This window comes from Hipposideros armiger, unplaced genomic scaffold, assembly GCF_001890085.2.
Source record: "Hipposideros armiger isolate ML-2016 unplaced genomic scaffold, ASM189008v1 scaffold_371, whole genome shotgun sequence".
NCBI lineage: Eukaryota > Metazoa > Chordata > Mammalia > Chiroptera > Hipposideridae > Hipposideros > Hipposideros armiger.
In genome coordinates this window covers 1332507-1355919 of record NW_017731721.1, presented here as the reverse complement: position 1 = coordinate 1355919, position 23413 = coordinate 1332507, and the positions used below count along the sequence as shown (strand labels likewise).

Sequence of the window (23413 nt, the reverse complement as noted above, 5' to 3'; positions counted from 1 at the left end):
GGGAGGGAAATCCCGGAGTGGAGGGGGGGAGGCGGGGGGAGTCTTTGCTTTGGCTTTTAGAGCACTGGTCTTAACAGCTATTGTGCTAATAGTGTGCTATTAGTTGAAGGCCCCTGAAAGAAGTGAAAAGTACCATTTAGTGACAGCTATTTCATATCAAGTGATAGTGGTGTTTGGAACTTATTAAAACATTGATTTGTTAATTTACACGTTACAACTGAAGCTTAAATGGCAGGGTTGCAGGTAAAATGCCCTATGACCTATTTTAGTAGATTATTTTCCCTTGGTATCATAGAATCATAAAATTGAGAAATTTCAAGAGGATACTTGCCTAAGCCTTTACTTCAAAGTGTCCTGAGCACTGTATGAATGGTAATAATGGCAATAATAATGGTACCTGAAGGGCATGTATTTTTCTGTATGTTGCTTCATTTTCTTTCTGAGGAAATAATCATTACATATCATTTCTTCCAAGTCATTCAAAGTATGGATATAAATGTGCAAATTGGGGACATATTCCATATTAACTCATTTTAATCATAGAATCTAGAGAAGGAAGTAACTGGGATGTCACTTCCTCCAGCTTTCATTCCAGAGCAAGCATCCCTTCTAAAATACTCTCAAAAGGTGTCCTGACATCTGTGTGACACTTCTGCAGGGCTGATACCTCTCTCCAGCTAGTTTCAGCGTTAGGTAGCTCTAGCTCAATGACTTTCCTTTCTATAGAGTCGAAATGTGCCTCTCTAACTTCAGCTCATTGGTTCTTTTTCTGCCCACTTAATTAATTTTTTCTCCAGAGCACATTTTTCTGAACTTTTGAGTTTTTTTATTTCTTCTGTGAAAATGCTGCTGTTTTTATGCCCCCTTTAAAATGTGTTACCCTGCGAGAGACATCAAATCTCCTAAAGACCTATGCAGCACTGACGTGAAGATAGGCTTACTTCCCAACTACTGCTCACCATTCTCCTGTTAACTGGAGCTTACTTTTATTCAGTCCCTCGTATCTATTGAGCGCCAACTGTTTACAGGGCATTGCACCTATTCCTGTAGAGATGATAACTGGAAAACTAGGAGGCAAAAGGCTCAACTTTTTACAAAGGAATATCATTATAAGTAGTTACAGGTTATAAATACTTAAGAAATATATGAGTGATTAGAGCTAGGTGGGATTACCTAGGGTAATCCCTGGATGAAGTTTTTTGTTTGTTTGTTTGTTTGTTTGTTTGTTTGTTTGTTTGTTTTTTAACAGTTTTGACAAAGGGGAATGAAATCATTTGAAAATGGAAGCATGTACCAGGTGGAAGAATGTCTTGTGAAGGTTCAAGTCTGGAAGCGAGCATATTTTTTTATAGGATCATTAAACAATTATGCTTAAAAAGGAGTAGAGAATCCTAGGTGATTGGTGTGCATTTGAAGATATCTTGCTCACTTAACATCTTCTGAAAATACTGGAGTTGCCAGACTTCAGCCTACCATTAAAAATAAGAGTATATAGATGTGTTAACTTTATACTCTTTTCCTTTTAACCACAGTCTAGGTACATACGCATCATTACATGGGAGAATCTATTGCAAGCCTCACTTCAATCAACTCTTTAAATCTAAAGGCAACTATGATGAAGGCTTTGGGCACAGACCACACAAGGATCTGTGGGCAAGCAAAAATGAGAATGAAGAGACATTGGAGAGACCATCCCAGCTTCCAAATGCAGGGGAGACCCCTCAGAGCCCAGGGGTAGAAGATGCCCCCATTGCTAAGGTGGGTGTGTTGACCGCAAGTATGGAAGCCAAGGCCTCCTCTCAGCCGGAAAAAGAAGACAAGCCAGCTGAAACCAAGAAGCTGAGGATCGCCTGGCCGCCCCCCACTGAACTTGGCAGTTCAGGAACTACGTTGGAGGAAGGGATCAGAGTATCCAAGCCCAAATGGCCTCCTGAGGATGAAACCAGCAAGTCTGAAGCTCCAGAGGATGTGGATCTGGATCTGAAGAAGCTCAGACGATCTTCTTCACTGAAGGAAAGGAGCCGCCCATTCACCGTAGCAGCTTCATTTCGAACCACTTCAGTCAAGAGCCCAAAAACCTTGTCCCCACCTCTCAGGAAGGGCTGGAGCATGTCAGAGCAGAGTGAGGAGATTGTAGGAGGAACAGCAGCAGGAAGGAAACAAGTGGAAAATGCCGGCGCCTCTGAGAAGAATGGGAGTGTGGGGAAAACAACCTGGCAAAGCAAGGAATCTAAAGGAGGAGAGGCAGGGAGGAGAAGTAAGGAAGGTCATGGTTTTGAGATGGGGAGTGAGAATCTTGTAGAAAATGGTACAAATGTAGACGAAGATGACAGAAGCCTTTTCAAAGAGCAGTCTCCACTCGAACCAAAGTCCCCAAATTGGTCCAGCTTTGCAGACAACACCTCCACTAAAGAAGTCACTACCCAGAATCAGAAATCCCAGGATGTAGGAGTCTGGGAGGGAGACATAGTCAAAGAGCTCTCTGTAGAGGAGCAAATAAAGAGAAATCGGTACTACGATGAGGATGAGGATGAGGATGAGGATGAGGAATGACAAATTACAGTGGTGCTGGGCCTTACGTTTGTGTTAGTGGTAGTTGAGCCAGAGCCCTCTGTCAAAGTAATGCACATAAACAGTTACCTTAGCATGAACTGTAATTTATATGGATGTAATTTTGGGAAAGAGTTCTTGCTTGAAAAAATCCCATACTGCAGCTTATCTCTAAATGCTAGAGATAGCATTACCTATATCCTCTATTTTAGCTATGATGATATACATAAGTGCTTTAAGGTCGTATGGGGGGTGGGGGAATGATTCCAACTGATATAGTCAGAATTCCACTGTATTCCCAAAAGGCAATATGAAAATAAATGATTAGCAATACCTTATTACACTAAATATTCAAATATGGAATTAGTGAACATACAGAAGAAATTTAGGGTCTTAAACATTATGACTGAATGCACTTTAGTATAAAGGGCACAGTTTGTATATTTTTAAATGAATACCAATTTAATTGTTTAGTATTCATCTGTTAAGAGATCAAATATTTAGTCTTTTAAAAAAAATTTTAGGTTAATTCTCTTACGCTGATATATATGAGGAATTTATTGCTTTACATCCTGCTCTCTGAACCACATCCTGAAACTGGATTCTTGAGATATAACAGAACCACCTTTGTGAAGCACCTTTTGTTGAGCACCTTTGGTGCTTGGAGAGATCTATTGTCTCCCAGATAAACTGTGGTATTTGCCAACGAGTTTGACTACCCCAGGTGACTGCCTTCTTCTCTGGTGGTATCTGTGCTTCTCATAATTTACTGAAAGCTGCAATATTTTTATAAGATCTTTTATATTGCTGTTTGCCATGTTGCATGTTAGAGCAAAATGAGGAGTTTAAAGAAGGAATCGCAGCAAAAAATACCTTAAACCACTTGAGCTCCAACCCCCAAACTCTATATTCCACTTGATATCCCCTTCCAGGGACACTAGTTTTTAAATTCCTATCAGCTCCTAAATGTATTGATTTTTATGGCAGACAGTATTCCCAGGGTGCAATTAAACCAATTATAGGCATTTATTGGGCGATGGTTTTCTAGTATTAAGGCTTTGGAACATTATAAACTTAAGTACATTTGTTGTACATAATTGATATTGCAAGTTGTATGTGGGGAAGAGAGATGTTTTAAGCTAGAGGCTTTTCTTTGTACTGCATTTTTAGAGATTTAGCTCTAATATTTTTTAGAGATGTAAAATATTCTGCTTTCTTACAGTCTTGCTTAGTCTGAAACATTTTTATTCAATAAAGCTTTTAATTTACATTTGAACTTTGCAATGTTCCTTTTTCATTATTATTTTACATTGTTACAGTCTCTCAGGACCTACTTTTTTTACCTTAGCCGTTTGGGCAGCAAAAGGTCTGATGTGGTTTAAGTGAAATGCTATGAATATATCTAACCACAAGGTGGTGGTGTTGGGCTGGTTATCTTTCCTGAAAGAAGAGAAATTTTTCTTGAAAATTGAAAGCAACTTGGCAAGAGAATTAGTGTGTACATTCAAAATGAGCCGTTTGTTTTACTAATTCAAAATCCAGTGGTGGTTTTTTATTGTTAATTGTACTCAACATTTAATAATTTACCTTACAATTATGCCTCTGCTGAAAATGGACTTGTTTTCCACCCTGGGCAGAGGCGTAGTTGGTTGTTCAATTCCCTTGCCTATAGAGAGAGGCAACTGTCCCAATTGTTTTAGCTTTTTTTTTTAAACAGGAGTGTGGATTTCCTTGGAGATAGACATGCTTTTTGAGTCATCCGTTACATTTTCTAAGGGCACTGTGTGTTCCAGCGTCTTGCCTGGTCTTCTAAGTGGATGGCAGGCTAACACTTTCTGCTCTTGGCCCCACCACGGGTGAAGTGATTTAAAAAGTCTTGTTCACCAAACAGTTATCCAGAATCTCCTGCCGACATTCGTAAAACACCCAATCCTGGCTTGAATTTAGCTACCTTTACTATGTGACTCACTGCTACTTTGACCCATCCACATGGTACAATATCTACTGAGTTTATACAAAAAAATCTGAGCACCTATGGCTGGCATTTATGGGTATCAGTTGAGTATGTCACCATATTATCAGGTACATGGGGACTGAGATTACACTTAGAAGAACCCTTTTTTATGCTTTTCAAAGGCCATGGTAGACCTAGGTACAGAGTGTAAAAACAAGGACTAGCTCCATAATCACTATAATACAAGGATGTCCTTTCAAGAGAATGACCAGATAACAAACATTCTTGGGAAAAAAAGACAGTTAAAAAACGTTTATTGTTTATTCTCTCAGCTCTCCCAAATGAAGGCAACTTGTTTGGATTTGGTATGTCAATGGTGGCAATAGGATGATGTTTCTCCTTGGTGAAATTGGAAAGGGGGACAGCTTGGGACCTGAGATGGTTAAGGAGACTTTTCATTACTGCTACGGAGCCTACTTAGTTGCACCAGCTTGCTGGTGGGATCACTACTGGCCAAAGTGAAAGCTGCACCAAGGTTGCTTTCATTACATATTTCATCAGCAATATGTTTTGTAACAGCGAAGAGGTTGAGAAACGGTATAAGTGTCTTTTTCTGGGGATAGATCTTGAGACCAAGATCATCTTGTGCTTGTTCCTGCAGGCCAACTTAGCATGTTCTCTGTTCCTTGATGCTCTAATTTGAATTTCCATGGGATCAGGGAGAGTTTGAGTCTTTTACAGTGTATCTTGAATATAGGATAGTTACCATTAAGCTATTGCTGGGCTTGGACAAAAATGGTTTCAGGCAGTGGTTCTCACACCGGCAGCAAAGGCATTACCTGTGTGTTTGTTAGAAATAAGAAATGCAAATTCATGGGCTCTACCCTGAACCTCCTGAATCAGACTCTCTTTGGATGGAGCCCAGGAAACTTTTAACAAACTCTCCATGTGGGGATGGGACAAGCTAATACCCAAACTTTAAGCACACTAAAGTTAGAGAACCACTGAGCTAAAGCAAACCTAGTCTACTCCGTAGGATGGCTGCTTGTTTTTCCTTCTTTCTCTCTCTTTCAAACCCTTTAATTTCTGTGTTAGCATGCCATACTAGTTATAGAGTTACTTTATCCTTAGAAAAGAGGTAGAGATTTAGTTCTTTTAATCTTTCTTAAGACCATTCTAGTTAGCCTCCAGTGGTGGAGAGGAGTAGGTGGGACCAGCAGAGATGACGACATAGACCCTTGAGAAGGGATCTGGGAGTAGAGAAATGGGTATGGCCTGCCTGGGAACGGGAACAGCTTTGAGTCTCCTGGGCTGAAAAAGGAAAGTTCCCATTAGGGAGCTAGGCCTGAAATAAGGGGTGTGGCCGTAGTTGGATAGGCAAGAGAGAGAAGCGTGGCCGAAACCGGTAGCAAAAAAGGGCGGGACAGCGGAGAGGCCTGTGGCTGGGTGGAGGCGGGGCAGGAACGGAGGGGGCGGGGCTCCAAGGCGGGGCTGGGGCGGAGTGGGAGGCCAGTGAAGGGGCGTGGCCCGGGCTGGAGGGCGGGGTCCCAAAACGAGGAGGCCGTGAAATCAGCGGTGAGTGAGGTGGGCGGGGAGGCGAGATGGGCGGTGAAGAGGGCCGGCCCCGCAGAGGAGGCGGGCTGAGACGTGCCGGGGACAAGAAGGGGCCGGAAGGGGGTGGCCGCCGGTCCGGCCCCGCCCCGGGGCCGCCTCCCCGGGGGTTCCGTTGGCCGTGGCTGCAGCTGAAGCTGTGGCGGCTGTGGCCGCCGGGCGGGCGTAAGATGGCGAAAACGGCGGCGGGAGCCCTGAGCTTGCTGTGGGGCTGGCTGTGGAGCGAACGCTTCTGGATGCCCCAGAACGTGAGCTGGGCGGACCTGGAGGGGCCGGGCGACGGCTACGGCTACCCGCAGGCCCGGCACATCCTCTCGGTGTTCCCGCTGGCGGCGGGCGTGTTCTCAGTGAGGCTGCTATTCGAGTGGTGAGAGCCCGGGAGCGAGCGGCGCGGAGAGCCGGGGGCGCGGGCAGGTGGAGCTGTCGCAGGGGAGAGGCCGAGGACCGGAAGCAGAACTGCAGGGAAAGTCCGGAAGCAGGGGGCTGGGGGTGCCTGGGCCGCCGTGCGGGATGCACGGAGGGTGGCGCAGGTGGTCGCGGAGCCTAGGCAAAGACAGAGTTTGGGACGTGTACAGTGAAAGAGTGAGAGAGTCAAAGGGGACTCTGGACCCATTCAAATTTAGATCCTGGAGGTCGCTTGGGGAGTGGGGTCTAATAGGCCTCCTCCCAACCTCCAGGGGATTCTACAGACTAGGAAACAAGTTGAGTGTGAGCTACGGCCGAGAACCTGAAGTGAGGAAGTGGAAAGGGCCACGGGATCCCTAGTTTTGGGGCCTTGGAAAGTGAAGGGTTAACACAGAGCCAGAAGTTCCAAGGCAAAAGAGCGGGTTCATGGGAATCAAAGATTTGTGAGGACACTTGAGTTTCTGAGAGTTGAGGGAAACAGGATTAGTTAGGCCCAAAGCCTTGATTTGTCAACTCTTGTACGTACGTGTGTGTGTGTGTGTGTGTGTGTGTGTGTGTGTGTTTTCAATAAAATTCTGTCAGAGCCCGTAGAAGAGTAGAAACCTGTTAGGGGCAGGGTGTGGTGGAGCCTTAGGCTCCCAAAATATGGAAAGGTGTCATGTTAGTTGCAGCACGGGCCTTGGAGGCCTGAGATGGAAGGAGGAGTGGTCATCTTGAAAGGTTAGAGAGCCCTAGGGCTTAGAGAATGCTGTATTGAGCAAAGCAGAATCACAGCATACTTTTGTCCGCCTTGTGTTTTTGGGAAAGGTGATTTCACCTTTTTTTTTTTTTTTGAGTGGATTGTATCTACTGTCTAAGATAAAGATAGTCACTAAGGACTTGATGTGATTTTATAAGTATAGCTGTGGTGATTTTGATCAGTCTACCCAGACTCAGGAAAGGAGACTTCTTTCCAGTAATTCTCAGGTAATGAGGTGGCACTTTGATATTTTTTGTTCTTTTTGGTCTTTAGAGCAGGAATGTCCTTTCTTTTTTTTTTTTTTTTTTTTTTTTAATTTATTGTTAGTAAAAATATGGAACGCTTCACGAATTTGCGTGTCATCCTTGCACAGGGGCCATGCTAATCTTCTCTGTATCGTTCCAATTTTAGTATATGTGCTGCCGAAGCGAGCACAGGAATGTCCTTTCTAGGTTGGGAATATATTGCAGAAAGTAATCTGTTATTCTCTGAAAAATCAGTATTATCTGTTTTTTATTACTTCTTTGATTTGCCTACTATTTCTGATAAAACCTTAGTCAAAAAACATTTGTTGTATGTAGCTAGCTGGTCATTCATCTGTTTATTCATAGTGTTTGTGTGTCATCAAACTATTCTGCCAGACTTCAGGTGCAAAAATAAAGATGATTTTAACTGAAGCAAATGAAACCCAAAGATCTAAATGCCTTTTCTGGGTCCTTGGGAGCTTAGTGCTGCAGTTTTTAAAGTGTAGTCATTGTATTAATATTACTGGGGTGGAGACACAAACCACTTGTCTCTCTTAGGAATAACCTAGATCCAGGTACTCTTTACCTTAGCACCCGTATGTGAGGGCTGAAAAAAAGAGAAAGACAATGTAATGACTAAAAAGGAAAATACACAATTCAAGACGCCCCCCCCTCCAAAAAAAAACATTTCATTGTCCTAAGAAAAGATTCTGTGCTCATATAAATATATAACAATAGGAAATTTCTCCACATTAGTGATAAGAGGAAGTAGCTTGTTGCTTATAAACACCCATTTTATATAAACTTACATATATCTTCAGATTTCCAAAGAGTTCCCCCAGATGGCTGAAGACTATATCCCCTGGCAGAGCTACTGGAAAAGATCCTTTACCTGTGGGAATTCTATCTGAATGTTTCTATGGTGCTCCAGTGTCCAGAGAGTAGGGGTGGGGAACACTGAGTTAAAAGCATTCTAGTATGGTATTTCTTGGCTAGTAAAGACCGGGTACCTTGTTCATCTCATGTTTGATCTTAGGAAAGCTTAACTCTAGAAGCAGTCTTGCTATTTTGTTTCTCTTTAAGACCTACTACTTTAGTTAGCAATATAATTGACTGCTGGTTTGCCAGTTCTTCTCTTGTTGCACCAGCCTTCTATAAAGGTAATAGAAGCCACTTTTAGAGTATATAGTAAAAGATATATCAGAAATATTGGTACAGATAGTCGTCTTTCCTACATTTTCTCATTTCTCAAATCCCTCCTACTTAGTTTCTAGAAGCAATTCACGTAGTAATCATAGACTGTAAGAGCTAGGATTCCAGCCTCCTCTTTACAGTTAAACTAAGGCTTAGAAATATCGTGCAGCTTTTCAGAGGTTTCATACTCGGAGGAGGAGCTAGAACCAAGATCCAGATCATTTTCCCCAGACTCTGCCACTGTATGAGGTAGCCATCTTTTTCCTGTTCCTTAACTCCCTTTCAAGGGTTAAGGTTTAACCTCCTGTTTCTTGTATTCTAGGATTTGAAGAACAAATCCTGGCTCATCTTATTCTTTTTTTTCTTTAAGATTTTATTGGGAAATTGGAATTGCGAAGGGGAACAGTGTTGGGGAAGGGGAACATTGTGTTTTTGCAGGACCCATCAGCTCCAAGTCCAGTCGCCGCTTTCAGTCTAGTTGTGAGGGGTGGGGGGCATAGTCCACCATCCTGTACGGGAGTTGAACTGGCAACCTTGTTAAGGGCAGGCGCTCTCATCATCTCAGCTGCAGCTCCGCCCAGGCGCAGCTCACTGGCTCATGTGGGCATCGAACCAGCAACCTTGTTGCTCAGAGCTCCAGCTCTAACCAGCTGAGCCAATCGGCCAACCCTCATCTTATTCTTCATTGTTTAATGTGTTTGAACTTTACATTTTTTTTGTTTCAAATTGTCCTGCATATTTTAATGAATCTTACACTATGCCCCTTGATGAATTATCTTTATTCGTGCTGTTTTTAAGAATCTCCCAAAGAAAAAATGTATTTTACAATTTGGTCTCACTTTCTCTTTCTTGTAATCAAGCACTGTGAGCATTTATTTTTTAAGTTCCCACATTCCCTAGAGAACTGCATCCTCATCTAATAGGGATAACTTGAAAAGCTACCAGACCATAAGTAAACTATTTGTATCTAGCTATTTTGCTAAAGAACTGCAGATAGGAGAAAATTACCTACCAAAGAACGGAGGTTTTCTTTTGTGGGTCTCCGATGACTGGTTGCATTGTGATGGCCTTACAAAAATGCCTTGGATATAGGAGTAAGTAAATACTTATTGATTGTTTGAGAAGGGTCCACCCTCATCTACTCAGATACCCAGAGGACTGACTGGAATCTAAATCTTCAACCTGAAATGTATGTTTGTCTTGACTGAGAGAGGCAAAACTAATTCCTTTGTTTCTGTTGTATTTCACCATAATATATTTGCATGTTGTGCACCTTCCTACAGCTTCTTTCTCCCCTCTCCCCATACACAAATTCACAATATCCTGTACCCTATCAAAAGAGAGATAAGAAACTTTTTCACCTGTTTTGTAAAACTTTTAATATCGTGTTGATAATGATTGAGACCTGAGGGAAAGAGTGGTTCAAGCTAGGACTGCTATGCCTTACTTAAATTGAATCGTTAAGATAAAACTGTTTTAAATTTAATATCTAATTCCTTGAGCACTTTTTCCTTGGGATCAAGTAGGAGCTTGAGACTTAATATTGACACCATCAGAGCTATATAGGCTCATTTACTTTGAGTATGGTATTGCAATAGGAGCTTTATATTTCCAGAAGAAAATTATTTTGTGAATTATACAGGAGATAGATTAGAGCTCTTCTTGCTGCTCATTCATTATTCCAATCCCCTCTTCTCTCTTGTTACTTACAAGGCAGCCTCACTGGGGTGTCTAAAGAGCCTTCTCAATACCATGCTGTCTCACTCGGGGAATGAACGGATTCACTTGCTGGCCCATCATGTAACTGGTAGCAAGAGTAGTGACTCATTTTTTTGTGTGCACGTTTCTTAATCACTCATTTCACCTTCCTCTTGTAAACCTTGCTACTACCTCTGTTGCATACTGCCCTTTTTTCCTCCTGTTCTCCCCATTTCCTCTAAGAAGAGGAAGAACTTTTTTTTTCCTCTTCCTGGCAGGCCTGCTGGCCCCATCCCAGATCCATGTAAAGTCACAGCATTGTGACCCAGTATTAGTAGATCCTCTAGGCAGGGGAGAGAGGCTTTGGGAAGAATGGACATAGCTGCTGACTAGGCTGTAAGGGAGACTGCCTATTCCACTGCATCCCTAAAGGTGTTCTGTTGGGCGTTATTGAATTGTAAATCACAGAATTAAATCCAGTTTGCAGATCCAGCAGAGCAAGATTGAAAAAGATGGTCACATGGTCCTGCCCTTATCTAAGAATCCACCTCCTAATAAACTCCAGATGGTCAGAAGCTTTGTGTGTTCCTCCTCTCTCTGGGAAAACTTCTTTCCCCAGCCCTTTCTGCGCAGTGGGTGTTGATGCTCTCCAGACAACCCTGAATACTCTTATGCCTGAGGTCAGGTTCCTGGCTTATCCCTAGAGACAGTATATTCCGTCACTGAAAAAGAAACATGTAAGATATTTTTGCTTTAGCCACTTCCTGAGTCAGAAAACCAGGGTCTCCTAGGTGAGTAAAGAAGAAATTCATGAAAGAGGAGGCAGCAAGTAAAACCTGTACCCTCCTTATAGGGTGAGAAGGCAGAGATAATACCTATTTTGGCTTCCTCTCCAGAGGTATTTTTAGGCAGATAAAGCTGCTTTCTAAAGATTTCACTGAGTTTTGAGCTCTTTGTGCTTGAATCCACTCCTACATTATCTTTGGGGAAGTTAAGGTGTTACTGTAAAAGAAGTTAACTAACCATAATCACTTCTAACTAAAAAAAAAAAAAAAATCTGAAACTGGTTTCCTTAGATACGAAGGCAATTTCCCTAGATATGAAGAATTCTCTCTGAATTATCTAGAACCATGCTGTCCAGTACAGTAGCCACTAGCTAGTACAGTAGCTGCTAGTTTTGGGGTCTTTCAAATGTGACTAGTCAGAGTGTGTTCTAAGTGTAAAATATACACCAGATTTCGAAGACATAATGCAAAAAAAGTAAGACATCCTAATTTTTAACTTTGATTATATATTAACATGATAGTATTTTGGATATATCAGGTTAAACAAAGTATATTATCAAAATTAATGAAAACTTTTTTACTTTTTAAAATGTGGCTATTAGAAAATTTATAATTACATATGTGGCTCACATGTTTCTGTTGAGCAGTGCTGACGATAATGGTCAAACAAATATTAATAGCCAAGAAGATAATTATAATATAAATTTAAATTTGAATCAGTTTTTAGGACCAGAAGATAATCGATCCTAAGTATATTGGACCTTACTTTAAACAACTGGTCTTTCTGAAAAATTCTAGTAAAAAAAAGGGATTTCTAAAATGGAAATCATTTTTTGAATGACTTAGTTACAGCCTATTTTGAGTAATCTTCAATTGACAGTGCCTTTAGCCAAGCATTGCTGTGTAGTTTTGCTTTTCTGCATATATCTTCTCAGTTGAATATTTAATGATGTGTAAACGAACAAGTTGGACAAGTAGTTAAATGTACATGATCTGTGCAGAGCCCTGGTAAGGCCATGAGAATAATCACACTATTCTATCTCTTCTCAAAATTATGGAGTTTCTTAAAAGGTATTCCTTGTAGTCTTTAGCTTTTGGGTAGTGTCAGCATTTTTAAGAAGTCTCAATTATATGCACAGACAGTCTCAAACAAAATCAGATTGTCAGATATCAAACTATGTGCCAAGAATAAAAAGGTGAATTAAGTCATGATGTCTACCCTCAGAAAGAGAGCAAGAAAATCAGTGGTGAAAATACAGTGTAATAAATGTATGTACATGGGGAAGTTACAGGAATTTGGAGGAGGTGGACTCAGTTTCTTTTAACAGTTGTTAACTAAAATATAGGCTTAATGTCTCACTAACAAACAGTTTCTTGGACTATGAAGGATAGTCAAAACTTCTTGAGAAAGATCTTTTTAACCTTTTTCTCTAATCTACCTCTTGTTTGGCATCCCTGCGTTTGTGTGTTTCTACTTTAAGCAAATGCATTAAGTTGTATAGTCAGTCACCCATTTAAAAAAGATGAATATGTTTAATGAAAGAAATATATGTATGCAATTGGAAAAAGGAGGAATTCTTAAACAGTGAGAGCCTCGAGACCCCCATGTATTCTCCAACTGCACTTGGAGAACTGCTGCTCTATAGCAAGTAAAATATTTACTGGCACAGTAAAACTACAGCTTAGCCTTAAATTAGTTTGTGTCTGTCTGAAGCATACTTACATACTCTAAGTAATTCTTTCTCAAGACTTATTTCCTTTATCATAAGGTAAGATGTAAGCAGGATGCTGATCCTTCTCATCCCAGTATCAGTGGGTACGTACATTAAATTGCACAAGTATTAATCATCTTAATTCTTTAAGGCTCTGTGTAGGTCTAAGTGGAAATAACTTTGCTGTAAGTTGGATAAGGAGTGAAGGATAGTCTGGTATAAATCCACAGTGTGTGCCTTGTCATGGTTTAGGATAGTATTTGTCATAGAGGTCCTTTTCTTTATAGTCTTTTTCTGGTTTGTTTTAAAAGCAAATTTGCCAATTTTTAAAAAGAGTTCTCAAAAGAAACTGCAAAATTACTTAACACAGAGACCATGGTGAGACATGTTCGATTTGGGGGTATAGGTGTCCTTGAAAAGCTCAGTACCTTGTACACAGCAAGCACATGTGTGTAAAACAGATGTGTACAACACGAAAAGCCTATCCTTTTAAGAATTTACTCAGAAAATACACTGACATGAATGTGTATGTATAAAGACTATACAAGACAATGAATTACCAACACATAAATGAATTACCAACACATAAATGAATAGTATTAGTATAATCTAGTAATGCTTCAATTTTTTGTTCTCAGCATTCTTTTTCACTCTTAAAAATTATTGAGGATCCCAAAAGAACTTTTGTTTATGTGGATTAAATATACCTATCAGTTTTTCCATATTTGAAATTAAAATAGAGAAATTTAAGAAATATACTTATTATTTCATTAAAAATAACTATAATAAACCTATTACCCTGTTTCCCCCCAAATAAGACCTAGCCAGAAATTCAGCCATAGCATGATTTTAGGTGCCAAAATATGGCATCTTGGCATACTGAATATTTTAAGCTGAAGGAGTTTGTGGAAAAGGCACCCTTCTCCCTGAAACAGGTCATAAAACCCTCATGTGAGGGGTGCGTGCCCTCCATATCCTGGAGGAATCATCCTATGGCTTACTCTCTGGCTAGGCCTTATTTTCGGGGAAACACAGTACATGTTAACGTAAGTAACATATTTTTGAAAAATATTTAGTGTGAAGAACAGCATTGATTTTACATTTTTGCAAATCTCTTTATATCTGGCTCAATAAAAGATAACAGGATTCTCCTCTCTAGCTTCTACATTCAATTTCTTGTGATATGTTGTTTTGGTTGAAATACGTAAATAAAAGCTGGCCTCTCATAGATATGGCATTGGAAAAGGGAAGTATTTTTTCTTTCTTACTACACTAAAGCACAAGCAGTAGTTTCTTAAAAGTTGGTTGCATTGTGGAATCTGAAACCATATCAATGAATTTTTCATTCATGTTAAACTTTATTGGCTTATCTTTAACACTTTGAATGGATTTTATGTATTGGTCTTTGGAAAATACTGGTTTACTGAGTTATATAGATCTCCCAAATATCGATACATTTCACTGTACAATATTAAAAAATCATTAGTTCAATCTCATGGTAACTAATCTTATCAGAAAAGTCTTTGAAGTATTGGGAAGTTATCAAGCTAAAAGGCAGAAATCAGTTCTTTAAAAACCTAATTTTCACTTGAAAGCTTGAATTTTATCATTGGTAACAGTGTTTGTTTTTTTGAAGTTACAGGCTTATTTCATTCATTTTCAAGAAAATGTCTCCTAAATACCCAGGTCTGAATAACCTTAGTTTATCCTCGGTCATTCTTTCAGGTAAAAATGCTGTTCTATGAAAAAAATGATTTAGCTTAGCGCACAGCTCAGCCACGTGCATTTCCTTGAGACAGCCCCATATATGTACACCATTGTTTTGTACCATCATTGCAAATAGCAAGATAGTAACAAATGCAAATAATGTCTTAATATTATGAAAATTGTTTTGACTTTATAAGCCCCTAGGGAGTAGTATCTCAGGGACCCTCCAAGGTCTACAGACCATACTTTGAGATCCTCTGCTATAATTGAGTGAGGTCACCCAGGGTGTATAGAGTAAGGAAAGAACCCACACAGAACCCTGAGGCTACACCTTGTTTTAGAATAAGGCAAAGGAAAAAGAAACCCAAAGGGAGATAAGAGGTATGACAGTCTTACAGGATTTGATAAAAGTTAGCATTTAATAAGTACTTACTTTGTCCCAGGCACTGTCCCAAGTGCTAAACACAGTGACTTTATGAAGTAGGTAGATACTCTAGTTGTCCTCATTTTACAGATGAGAAAACTGAAGCACAGAGAAAGTTAAGTACCTTGTCCAAGGTGACTCAACTAGCAGTGCATACCAAGCAGTCTAGTTCTGCCAGAGAGATAGAGGGAGAAAACCAGGAAGTGTATGGCAGTAAGAAAGCTAAGAAAAGAGCGTTTTAAGAGGGAGGGCATGGCCGATAATGTGAAAATGGTGCTGAGTGGTCAGGTAAGATACAGGACTGAAAAGCATCTACAATATTTGATTTCACAGTAAGAAGATCATTGATGACCTTGGCAAGAACAGCTTCAGTGGAGTGTAGAGACGAAAGCCAGAAGATGGGAGAGGGAGGAGGGTTGAGGAATGAGTGGGAGTTGGAAGAGAAGTCACGCAGAGAGAACTTGAGTTATGAGGTGGGAGAGAGCCAGAGGGTATGAGGGACAGGGAGAGCCATTTTAAGATAGGGAAAACTTGAGCGTGTTTAAGGTCTGATGAGAAGAAACAAGTAGAGAGTGAGGCCGAAGATAACAGAAAAAAAAAAAAGAGGAATAAATAGAATGAAAGTTCTGATCAGGAAGAGAATGGATCTGAAGCATGGGGATATCAGTTTTAGATAGAGTGGTTCTGATGAGGAAGTTGAAGGCATTCCCTTCTCAGCCCACATTCTTGAGAGTCTTGGCTATTTCCACTTCCTTCTTCCTCCCCCTGTCTTTCGCTGCTATAACTCATTGCTGTCCTTTAGTCTCCATTTTACCTATGGCAATTCCTTTGGTGAAGGTTACCACAGATCTCCAAATTGCCAAATCCAGTGGATATTGAACTCCTTCTCCTACCTGATCTCTGCCTCACCTGATAGGACTCCACCTCTGGCCTTCCTGTCCCCTCAATTCACCTTTTATGTTGGTTTCCTAAGATTCTGACCTTGGTTCTTTTTTCAGTTCTCTTTTCACTTTCTTATGCAGTCATGCCTATCCCCACAAGTTTAGCTACCACCTATATTCTCATTCTTTCTCTCTTTCTTGCTCAGATCTTGGTGTGTTTATGTATGTGTGTGTGGGCATATCTTACTCAAGGCCTTTTTCCAAGTTTATTTGCCTATTAGATAGTTGCGTTTCAATGACCCATGGGTACTTCAAATTCAGCATATACACAACTCATCTATCACTCCCAAATTGCTTTTCTTATTCTCTACTTGGTTGAGACACCATAATCAACTTAGTTTCCTAAGCCAGAAACACGGAAGGCACTCTTGACTCTTCCTTTTCTTTTGCCCTTTACATCTATTCAGTGAAGACCTATCAATTTTACTTCCTCAGCATCTCTTGAATCTGCCCTTTGTATTTCTAGAGCCTAAGTTTAGTGCTTTATCACTTACAGCATGGAGTTTTTTGCAATAGCCTTTAGGTGATGCGAGTTCTTTATTGATATATGTGCAGCTCCATTCATCTCTTCTCCACCCCCTGCCTAAAGCCTTTCAATGACTCTCCATCAGCTATAGGATAAAGTTCAAGCTTAGCATAACACACAAGGCACCTGTGGTCTGGCCCCTAGCTACCTGTGTAGTTTGTTTCTCCTGTCATTGTCACCACCCCTACCCCCACTTTATACATTGCACGGTTCTCTAAATACACTTTGCTTCTTATCACTGTTTTTAGTACATGCTGTTCCCTCTGCCTGAATGCCCTTTTTGCCTTCTCTTTCCACCCTACAGAAGCCATTCAAATTGTTAATGTGGTTTGTTTATTAATAATTCAGTTATAAAGGGAAAGGACTTCGTGAATCTGTTTTCTGTGGGACTCTGCATTTGCCTCTTACGGGTACATATGTCTCAGGGGAGGATTTTCAAATGCTGCTTGTGTACCCAAGGATTAACATCTCTGAACAGACTTCATTTGGCCCTAAGAATCTTTTTTTTCTTTTTCTTTTTTTTTTTAAAGATTTTATTGGGGAATTGGGGAAGAGGAACAGTGTTGGGGAATCCGGGAAGGGGAAAGACAAGTTGCTGTCTTTTTGTTCTTCAGTCTAGTTGTGGAGGACGTCGCTTCACTAGCCCATGTTGGTATTATCATTGCGTTCTTCCCGGGTGAGGCAGATCGGTCTCCCGCCATTGCACGGCCACTCACTCTGGCTGCTCACGGTAGCTTATGGCAGCCCACTGCAGCCCCACTGCAGCCTATGCCATCGCTGGTGACTCACAGCAGCCCAGCTCCAGGTCGAGCTGTTGTTCACTATCTTAGCTGTAGAGGGTGCAGCGTCACTGGCCCACATGTGGGATCCAAATCGGGGCCCTGATGCTCTGAGCTGGCGTCCCAAGCCAACTCTTAACGAACGTGCCACTCTTCCAGCCCAGCCCTAAGAATCTTTATTTAAACACCTCTGTTGTGTTCTCTGTGTGTGTCTGTGTTTGGCGGGGGATCGTATTCAGATTCAGGTAATTTAGTTACTCAGTACTCTTCACCTAATGCTATACCATCCTCATAAGTCTGTATAAGGCCTTCCTCTTTTTATTGTATTTTTCCCTTCTTCACCCTGTTCCCTATTTCAATTTCTTTTATTTTTTTCCCTTTATATATCATATTTGACACTTTATATTTTTCCAGAAATTGATCTAAGCCAGTGCTTCCCAACCCAGTCACATTGCTGCACATATAGAAAATAATATGTGCATTGCAGAGTGGGGTATATGCGTCCAAAGACTACAGACTAAGGGTTTCTGGCTACCACAGGCCGCATGGACCACTCTGAGAACTAAGAGCAACATCTCAGCAAAAAATATAGCCCATCTGTGTTGCTTGCCATGATACGCCAGTTGAGAAGCTTGATCTAGAATTTCTCATACATTTGTGCATAATTCATATCCATCAGTGATGTTGCGATGAATCATACAGATAGCACTGTTAGTATAGCTCCTGTCTTTGGTATGAAAAAGCAAAGCAGTAAGTAATTTCATCTTAATTAACCCAGGCTTAGGTTGGCTGTTGCCATGTATCTTGAGGGCAGGAAAAGGGCAGAATGAAATGATCTCTACAAAGCAGGACAGATATATTACCATCAGGTTGGGTCATTAGACTCATGTTCCTGGAGTGGCAGATGGAAAGGAGTACCTTTCCATTAGAGACCTCTAAATGCCTCCTTGTTCAGACCTGCAGGCAAAGGGAAGCCTGGTCTTAACCAATTATTTTAAAACTTGGGCAACAAATTGATCCTGGACAGATCCAGGACAGAAAATCAAAAGATAAATTTGATTTTTCAGTGTCATCCAGCACAGGAGTTTGCAAACTATGATGGAAGGTATCCTTTATACTCTTAAAAATTATCAAGGACTTCAGCGAGTTTTTGTTTATATGGATAATATTTTTATATGTATTGTTTTAGTAATTAAAATGAAAAAAATATATATTAATTCCTTTACAAATAACAATACATTGATTATATTGGTAATAGAACTAGCACCTTATGAAAAAGAACACTTTTTCAAAACAAAAGAAGGAGTGAGAAGACGCATTATTTTACATTTTTGCAAGTCTCTACTATCTGGCAGCTGAATTCTCAGGTCAGCTTCTGCATTCAATCTGTGCATTGTCATGTAAGCTATGGAAGATTCCACTGTACACTCATGAGAGGGTGAGAGACAAAAGAATTATTATGAAGTTATAGAATTATTATTAGAAGAGTTTTAACCTTGCAGACCTCCTGAAAGGGTCTTTGAGACCCCGTGGAGTCTCCAGAACTTGCTTTGAGAAGTGCCGATCTAGCAGAAAGGATGAATGCCAGGCTCTGTGTCTGGAGCTTGACGGACCTAGATAACTATTTTATGTTATACTAAATGCCAGGTAAATGATGCAGAATGAATGCATGATTAAGTCTGAACTTCCTCGAAGTTCTCATTTAAAATAACTTCACTGGGCTGGCCGAGTGGCGCGTTGGTTAAGAGCTGGCTTGGGACACCAGAGGGCCCCAGTTCGGATCCCATATATGAGGGCTTGTGACACTGCCCTCTACAGCTAAGATGCTGAACAACAGCTCAACCTGGAGTTGGGCTGCCGTGAGTCTCCGGCGCCAGCAGCAGCATAGGCTACAGCCCCAGCTGCAGTGGGTTGCCATGGGCTACCGTGTGTAGCCAGTAGCCATCAGCCAGCTTGAGCGGCCAGCAGCCGCCGGCAGCGGCTGTCCAGAAGCCGGTGACTGATCTGCCTCGCCTGGGAAGAGTGCAATGATGATTGCCAACTTGGGCCAGTGAAGCAACGTCCTCCACATCTAGACTGAAGAACAAAAAAAGGACAGCAACTTGTCTGTTCCCCTTCCCCCAATTCCCCAGCACTGTTCCCATCCCCCAATTCCCCAATAAAAACTTTAAAAAAATAAAATAAAATAACTTCACTTTTTTCGTTAAGGTAATTCATTAAATGCATAAATAAATCTGTGTATTTAATTTTTCTATCACAGAAAAATTTTTTTCCAACCATAAGTCACTTTTGGTTTTGGGCTTCATGCTATAGCACAAAACAGATGCCCAATAAATATTTGTCAAATACATTTTCTTAGGGTCTATATAGCTGTAATTGACTGATGCCAATAGTTTTATGTCTTTCATTGAACTCTGTGAACTAATAAGGTCAGGATGTGAGCTAATGACAACTGTAGGTCCAGATAGTAATTATCTTGGCTTCACCCAGGTGAGCTGGGTACAAACCTGTTTCTGTTGTATAAAAGAGGATTTCTTGCTCTTTTCACCTTCTGCCAGAGGTACCATCCGGGAGTATCCAGACTGAATCTAGTAAAATAATAATAGCTACCTTTTATTGAATGTTTGCTAAGTGTCAGGTACTGGGCTAGGCATACATCATATGTCATTTCATCTTTAAAATGAACTTGCACAAAGTCTCTTAGCTGGTACAGTCTGTCTAACTCCAGGGCATTTAATCACCTGACTGCTTCCGGATTGAGGAAGAGACCTGAATCTAGGGGTAAGAGTAGGAATTGGAAAGGCTATTTTTTTTGCTTTTGGATCTACCTCTTCATATAATTAATGTAGATGAGAGGAGATGGACCAGACAGAAAGAGATGATTCATTGCTTTTATCTCTGATACGGCACCAGCTCAACAGCAAAGAATGTGCCTTAATTACTCCCCTGGATGCTGATCAATCCTGGTTGGATGTCCAAACTGAGCTCCAATAGATCAAGGGTGGGATATGCTGGACCTGTCACTTGTCGGTTACTGAGTAACTACTGAGCAGAGAACCTTGGTAAATACAAAAGCGGTATTCTCTGTGTTCACAATGAGTTTAAAAATGAGTGGGTTTTAAAATATTTGTACGCAGAATAACATACCAGGAAATATAAGTTAAAGTATCTACTAGCATTGGCCTTTGAATAAAACTTTTGTACCACAGATGTGGCTAACTTTGTGATCTGAATAAATGTTTCCCTGTGGCTCAGGAACTTTGGTGATAAGGGTAAAAGAAATTTTCATAGAAGATAATAAAGTCCCTCCCTTGGAGATAAATTCTGGATTCAAATGTAGACCAAGAAAATAGGTCAAGAGCACTCCGTCTTACACCTCCCTCCCATAATTTCATCGTGGGACTCCCTAAGATGCTAAGAGAGCTAAAACTGGTTTTGACTTGTACTCAAAGGGACTCAATAGAGGTTTTCCAAGAGCTGATTGGTACTCACAAAAATCTGTGGTGGTGGAGAAATGGGAGATCTTTTTTAAAGAACCAAGGAATAGTTTCTCAAAAAGATAGAAATTAATTACAATCAGTGATAACACTGTGGAATCTTAGATATAGAAAAAAAATCTTAGAAATCATCTCACACAACCCCTTCTTTTAGATGAAGAAACCAAAACTCAATATTTAAATGACTTGGCCAAGTTTATATGACTTATTTAGTGGTAGATCTGAGACTAGAATTGAGTACTACTAAGTAATTTCCTTCTCACTCTTCATAGTTTCCTGATTTCTTTCTTCAGGGCTCCTGAAAGTTCTAAATATTATATTTCCATAATCTTCCCAGGATATTTGTATTTAGGAAGAGCTCAGTCTTAGTTTTACTTTTCCCTGCAGTTAAAATCAAGATGATCTTCCGATGTAAGGAAAACTATATGTATATAAAATCTCATTGAATACGTACGTACAAGATTCTTGTAAAGTAAACCAGTGCTTCTAACATTTTAGCGGTGATATGCATCAGCCGGGCATCTTGTTAATGCAGATTCTGAATTTACAGGCCTGGGATGGGGTTCAAGATTCTGCATTTCTAAAAAGCTTCTAGGAAAAGCCAATAATGCTGTTGGGCTGTGGACTTTATATTGAGTAGCAAGGATGTTGATATTCATCTTACAGATGAAAAACTGAGGTTTATAGAGATTAAATAAACTGTCCAAGTTCATACAGACAGTAAAATGGTAGACTAGAGATTGGATCTAGGTCTCTCTGATTCTGAAGCTCAGAATCAGATGTGATGAGGGAAGCCAGGGAAAAATAGAAAGAGAGCTTATGGTCCAATATTTCTTAGACAGGTCACTTCTCAAGTGAGTCAATGGCAGAATCCATGATGAAATAAAAAAATCCTGGCTCCGGGCCAGCCGAGTGGTGCATTGGTTAAGAGCTGGCTTGGACGCCAGAGGGCACCGGTTCGGATCCCACATATAAGCGCCAGTGACACTGCCCTCTACAGCTAAGATGCTGAACAACAGCTCCACCTGGAGCTGGGATGCTGTGAGTCACTGGCGAAGGCAGGTGGGTTGCCATGGGCTACCGTGTGTAGCCAGTAGCCAGCGTGAGCGGCCAGCAGCCGCAGTGAGCGGCCGTCCAGAAGCTGGCGACTGATCTGCCTCGCCCAGGAAGAGCGCAATGATGGTGCCAAGTTGGGCCAGTGAAGCAACGTCCTCCACAACTAGACTGAAGAACAAGAGGATAGCAACTTGTCTGTTCCCCTTCGCCCAATTCCCCAATAAAAAAAAATCTTTAAAAAAAAAAAAAAATCCTGGCTCCTAGCCAAGTGTTTTCATTTTTTTTTTTTCCTGCCATTAGTTCCCTAATCAGGATCTTACCCTCATGCTTGGCAAACCATATTTAGAGTTGGCTTTTGGGTTTTCTCCGTTACAGGTTTATTGCCAAGCCCTGTGCACTCCATGTTGGCATCCAGGACAGTGGTCCTTATCAGCCCCCGCCTAATGCCATCCTTGAAAAGGTGTTCATATCTATTACCAAGGTAAGTGGGCACAGAAACAGAGAAGCTTCATGTGAGGGGTTGCCCCATAGGGCAGGGGAGGTTAGAGAACAAGTAACTCCAAGGGTAAGGACAGGATGGAATGATCTTTCCCATGTATGGAGTAATTTTAAGGCAAGTTTACATACATTTGAGTTTCAGGCCTAACAGCCGCCACCACCCTTCCCTCCCCAGACACACATCATGTCTTAATTTTGTTTTTCCCTGCTCCAGCTTTTGTCATTACCTCATTGCATAATTAAAGGGACCGTACTGATAGCCTTTGCAGGTTGGGTTTTTAATATCGTTTTTTACTCAGCCTGGGTTGGAGGGGGAAGCAAGGATGTGTATAGGTGAATGATAAGGTCCTTGATGTGTGCAATAGAACTTAACTAAAAACGACTTTCTGAATGAAACCTGAAAAGATAAACATCACTTAAGCCACTGTAGTCATCATCTCTTTCACATTCAACTTGTGAGAGGGATTTAATGAGAGGTCTGAAGAAAAGGGATGTTCTGACTGTGGTCATACATCTACAGTATCCTGATAAGAAAAGGCTGGAGGGCCTGTCAAAGCAACTGGACTGGGATGTCCGAAAAATCCAATGCTGGTTTCGCCATCGGAGGAATCAGGACAAGCCCCCAACGCTCACTAAATTCTGTGAAAGCATGTAGGTGTGCAGAGGGAGGTGGGGAGTGCAGGGGAAGGGTGGGGTATAACTGGGCTGAGGTTTTCCCTTTGTAAATCACCTCTGTCATTAGGACAACAGTCGATATATGTAAAGGGATAACTCGATTTATTAGAGGCAGGAAGGAAGAGAACTGGAAGACTGGTCGCCCTTAGTTTCTTAGACACGCTTCCCACTAAGCTACATATAGTTCCATTTTGTTCCCCTTTCCCAAATAGATTGGGAGTGAATTCCCCTAACTGCACCTACGAAGGTAGACATATACATCCTTGTACACCTTGATAGCAATGGTCCAGCTTGCTCTCAATTGACATTTTGGTGGGAAGCATCCCTTTTCTGGACATGCTGTATACTTCATTTCACTGGGTTTTTACTAAATACCCTGTGGACAGAAAGCACTGTATTTATCATTGTCATACAAAT

At 41.0% G+C, this 23413-nt stretch overlaps 2 protein-coding genes across 5 annotated transcripts in view; both read left to right on the top strand.

Moving 5' to 3' along the window:
• Positions 1 to 3826, top strand: part of LIMA1 (LIM domain and actin binding 1) — an 89280-nt gene extending 85454 nt beyond the window's left edge. For all 3 annotated transcript variants that reach the window (XM_019662281.1, XM_019662280.1, XM_019662282.1), the window contains one exon: positions 1533 to 3826. In XM_019662281.1, the coding sequence (XP_019517826.1) occupies positions 1533 to 2553 (1021 nt within the window). In that variant the 3' untranslated portion in view covers positions 2554 to 3826. The remainder of the gene's footprint in view (positions 1 to 1532) is intronic.
• Positions 3827 to 6138: 2312 nt separating this feature from the next.
• Positions 6139 to 23413, top strand: part of CERS5 (ceramide synthase 5) — a 26919-nt gene continuing 9644 nt past the window's right edge. Inside the window, exons 1-3 of one of the 2 annotated variants that reach the window (XM_019662341.1) lie at positions 6139 to 6482; positions 22199 to 22304; positions 22842 to 22972. In XM_019662341.1, the coding sequence (XP_019517886.1) occupies positions 6286 to 6482; positions 22199 to 22304; positions 22842 to 22972 (434 nt within the window). In that variant the 5' untranslated portion in view covers positions 6139 to 6285. The remainder of the gene's footprint in view (positions 6483 to 22198; positions 22305 to 22841; positions 22973 to 23413) is intronic. The other variant, XM_019662340.1, reaches the window with a different exon arrangement.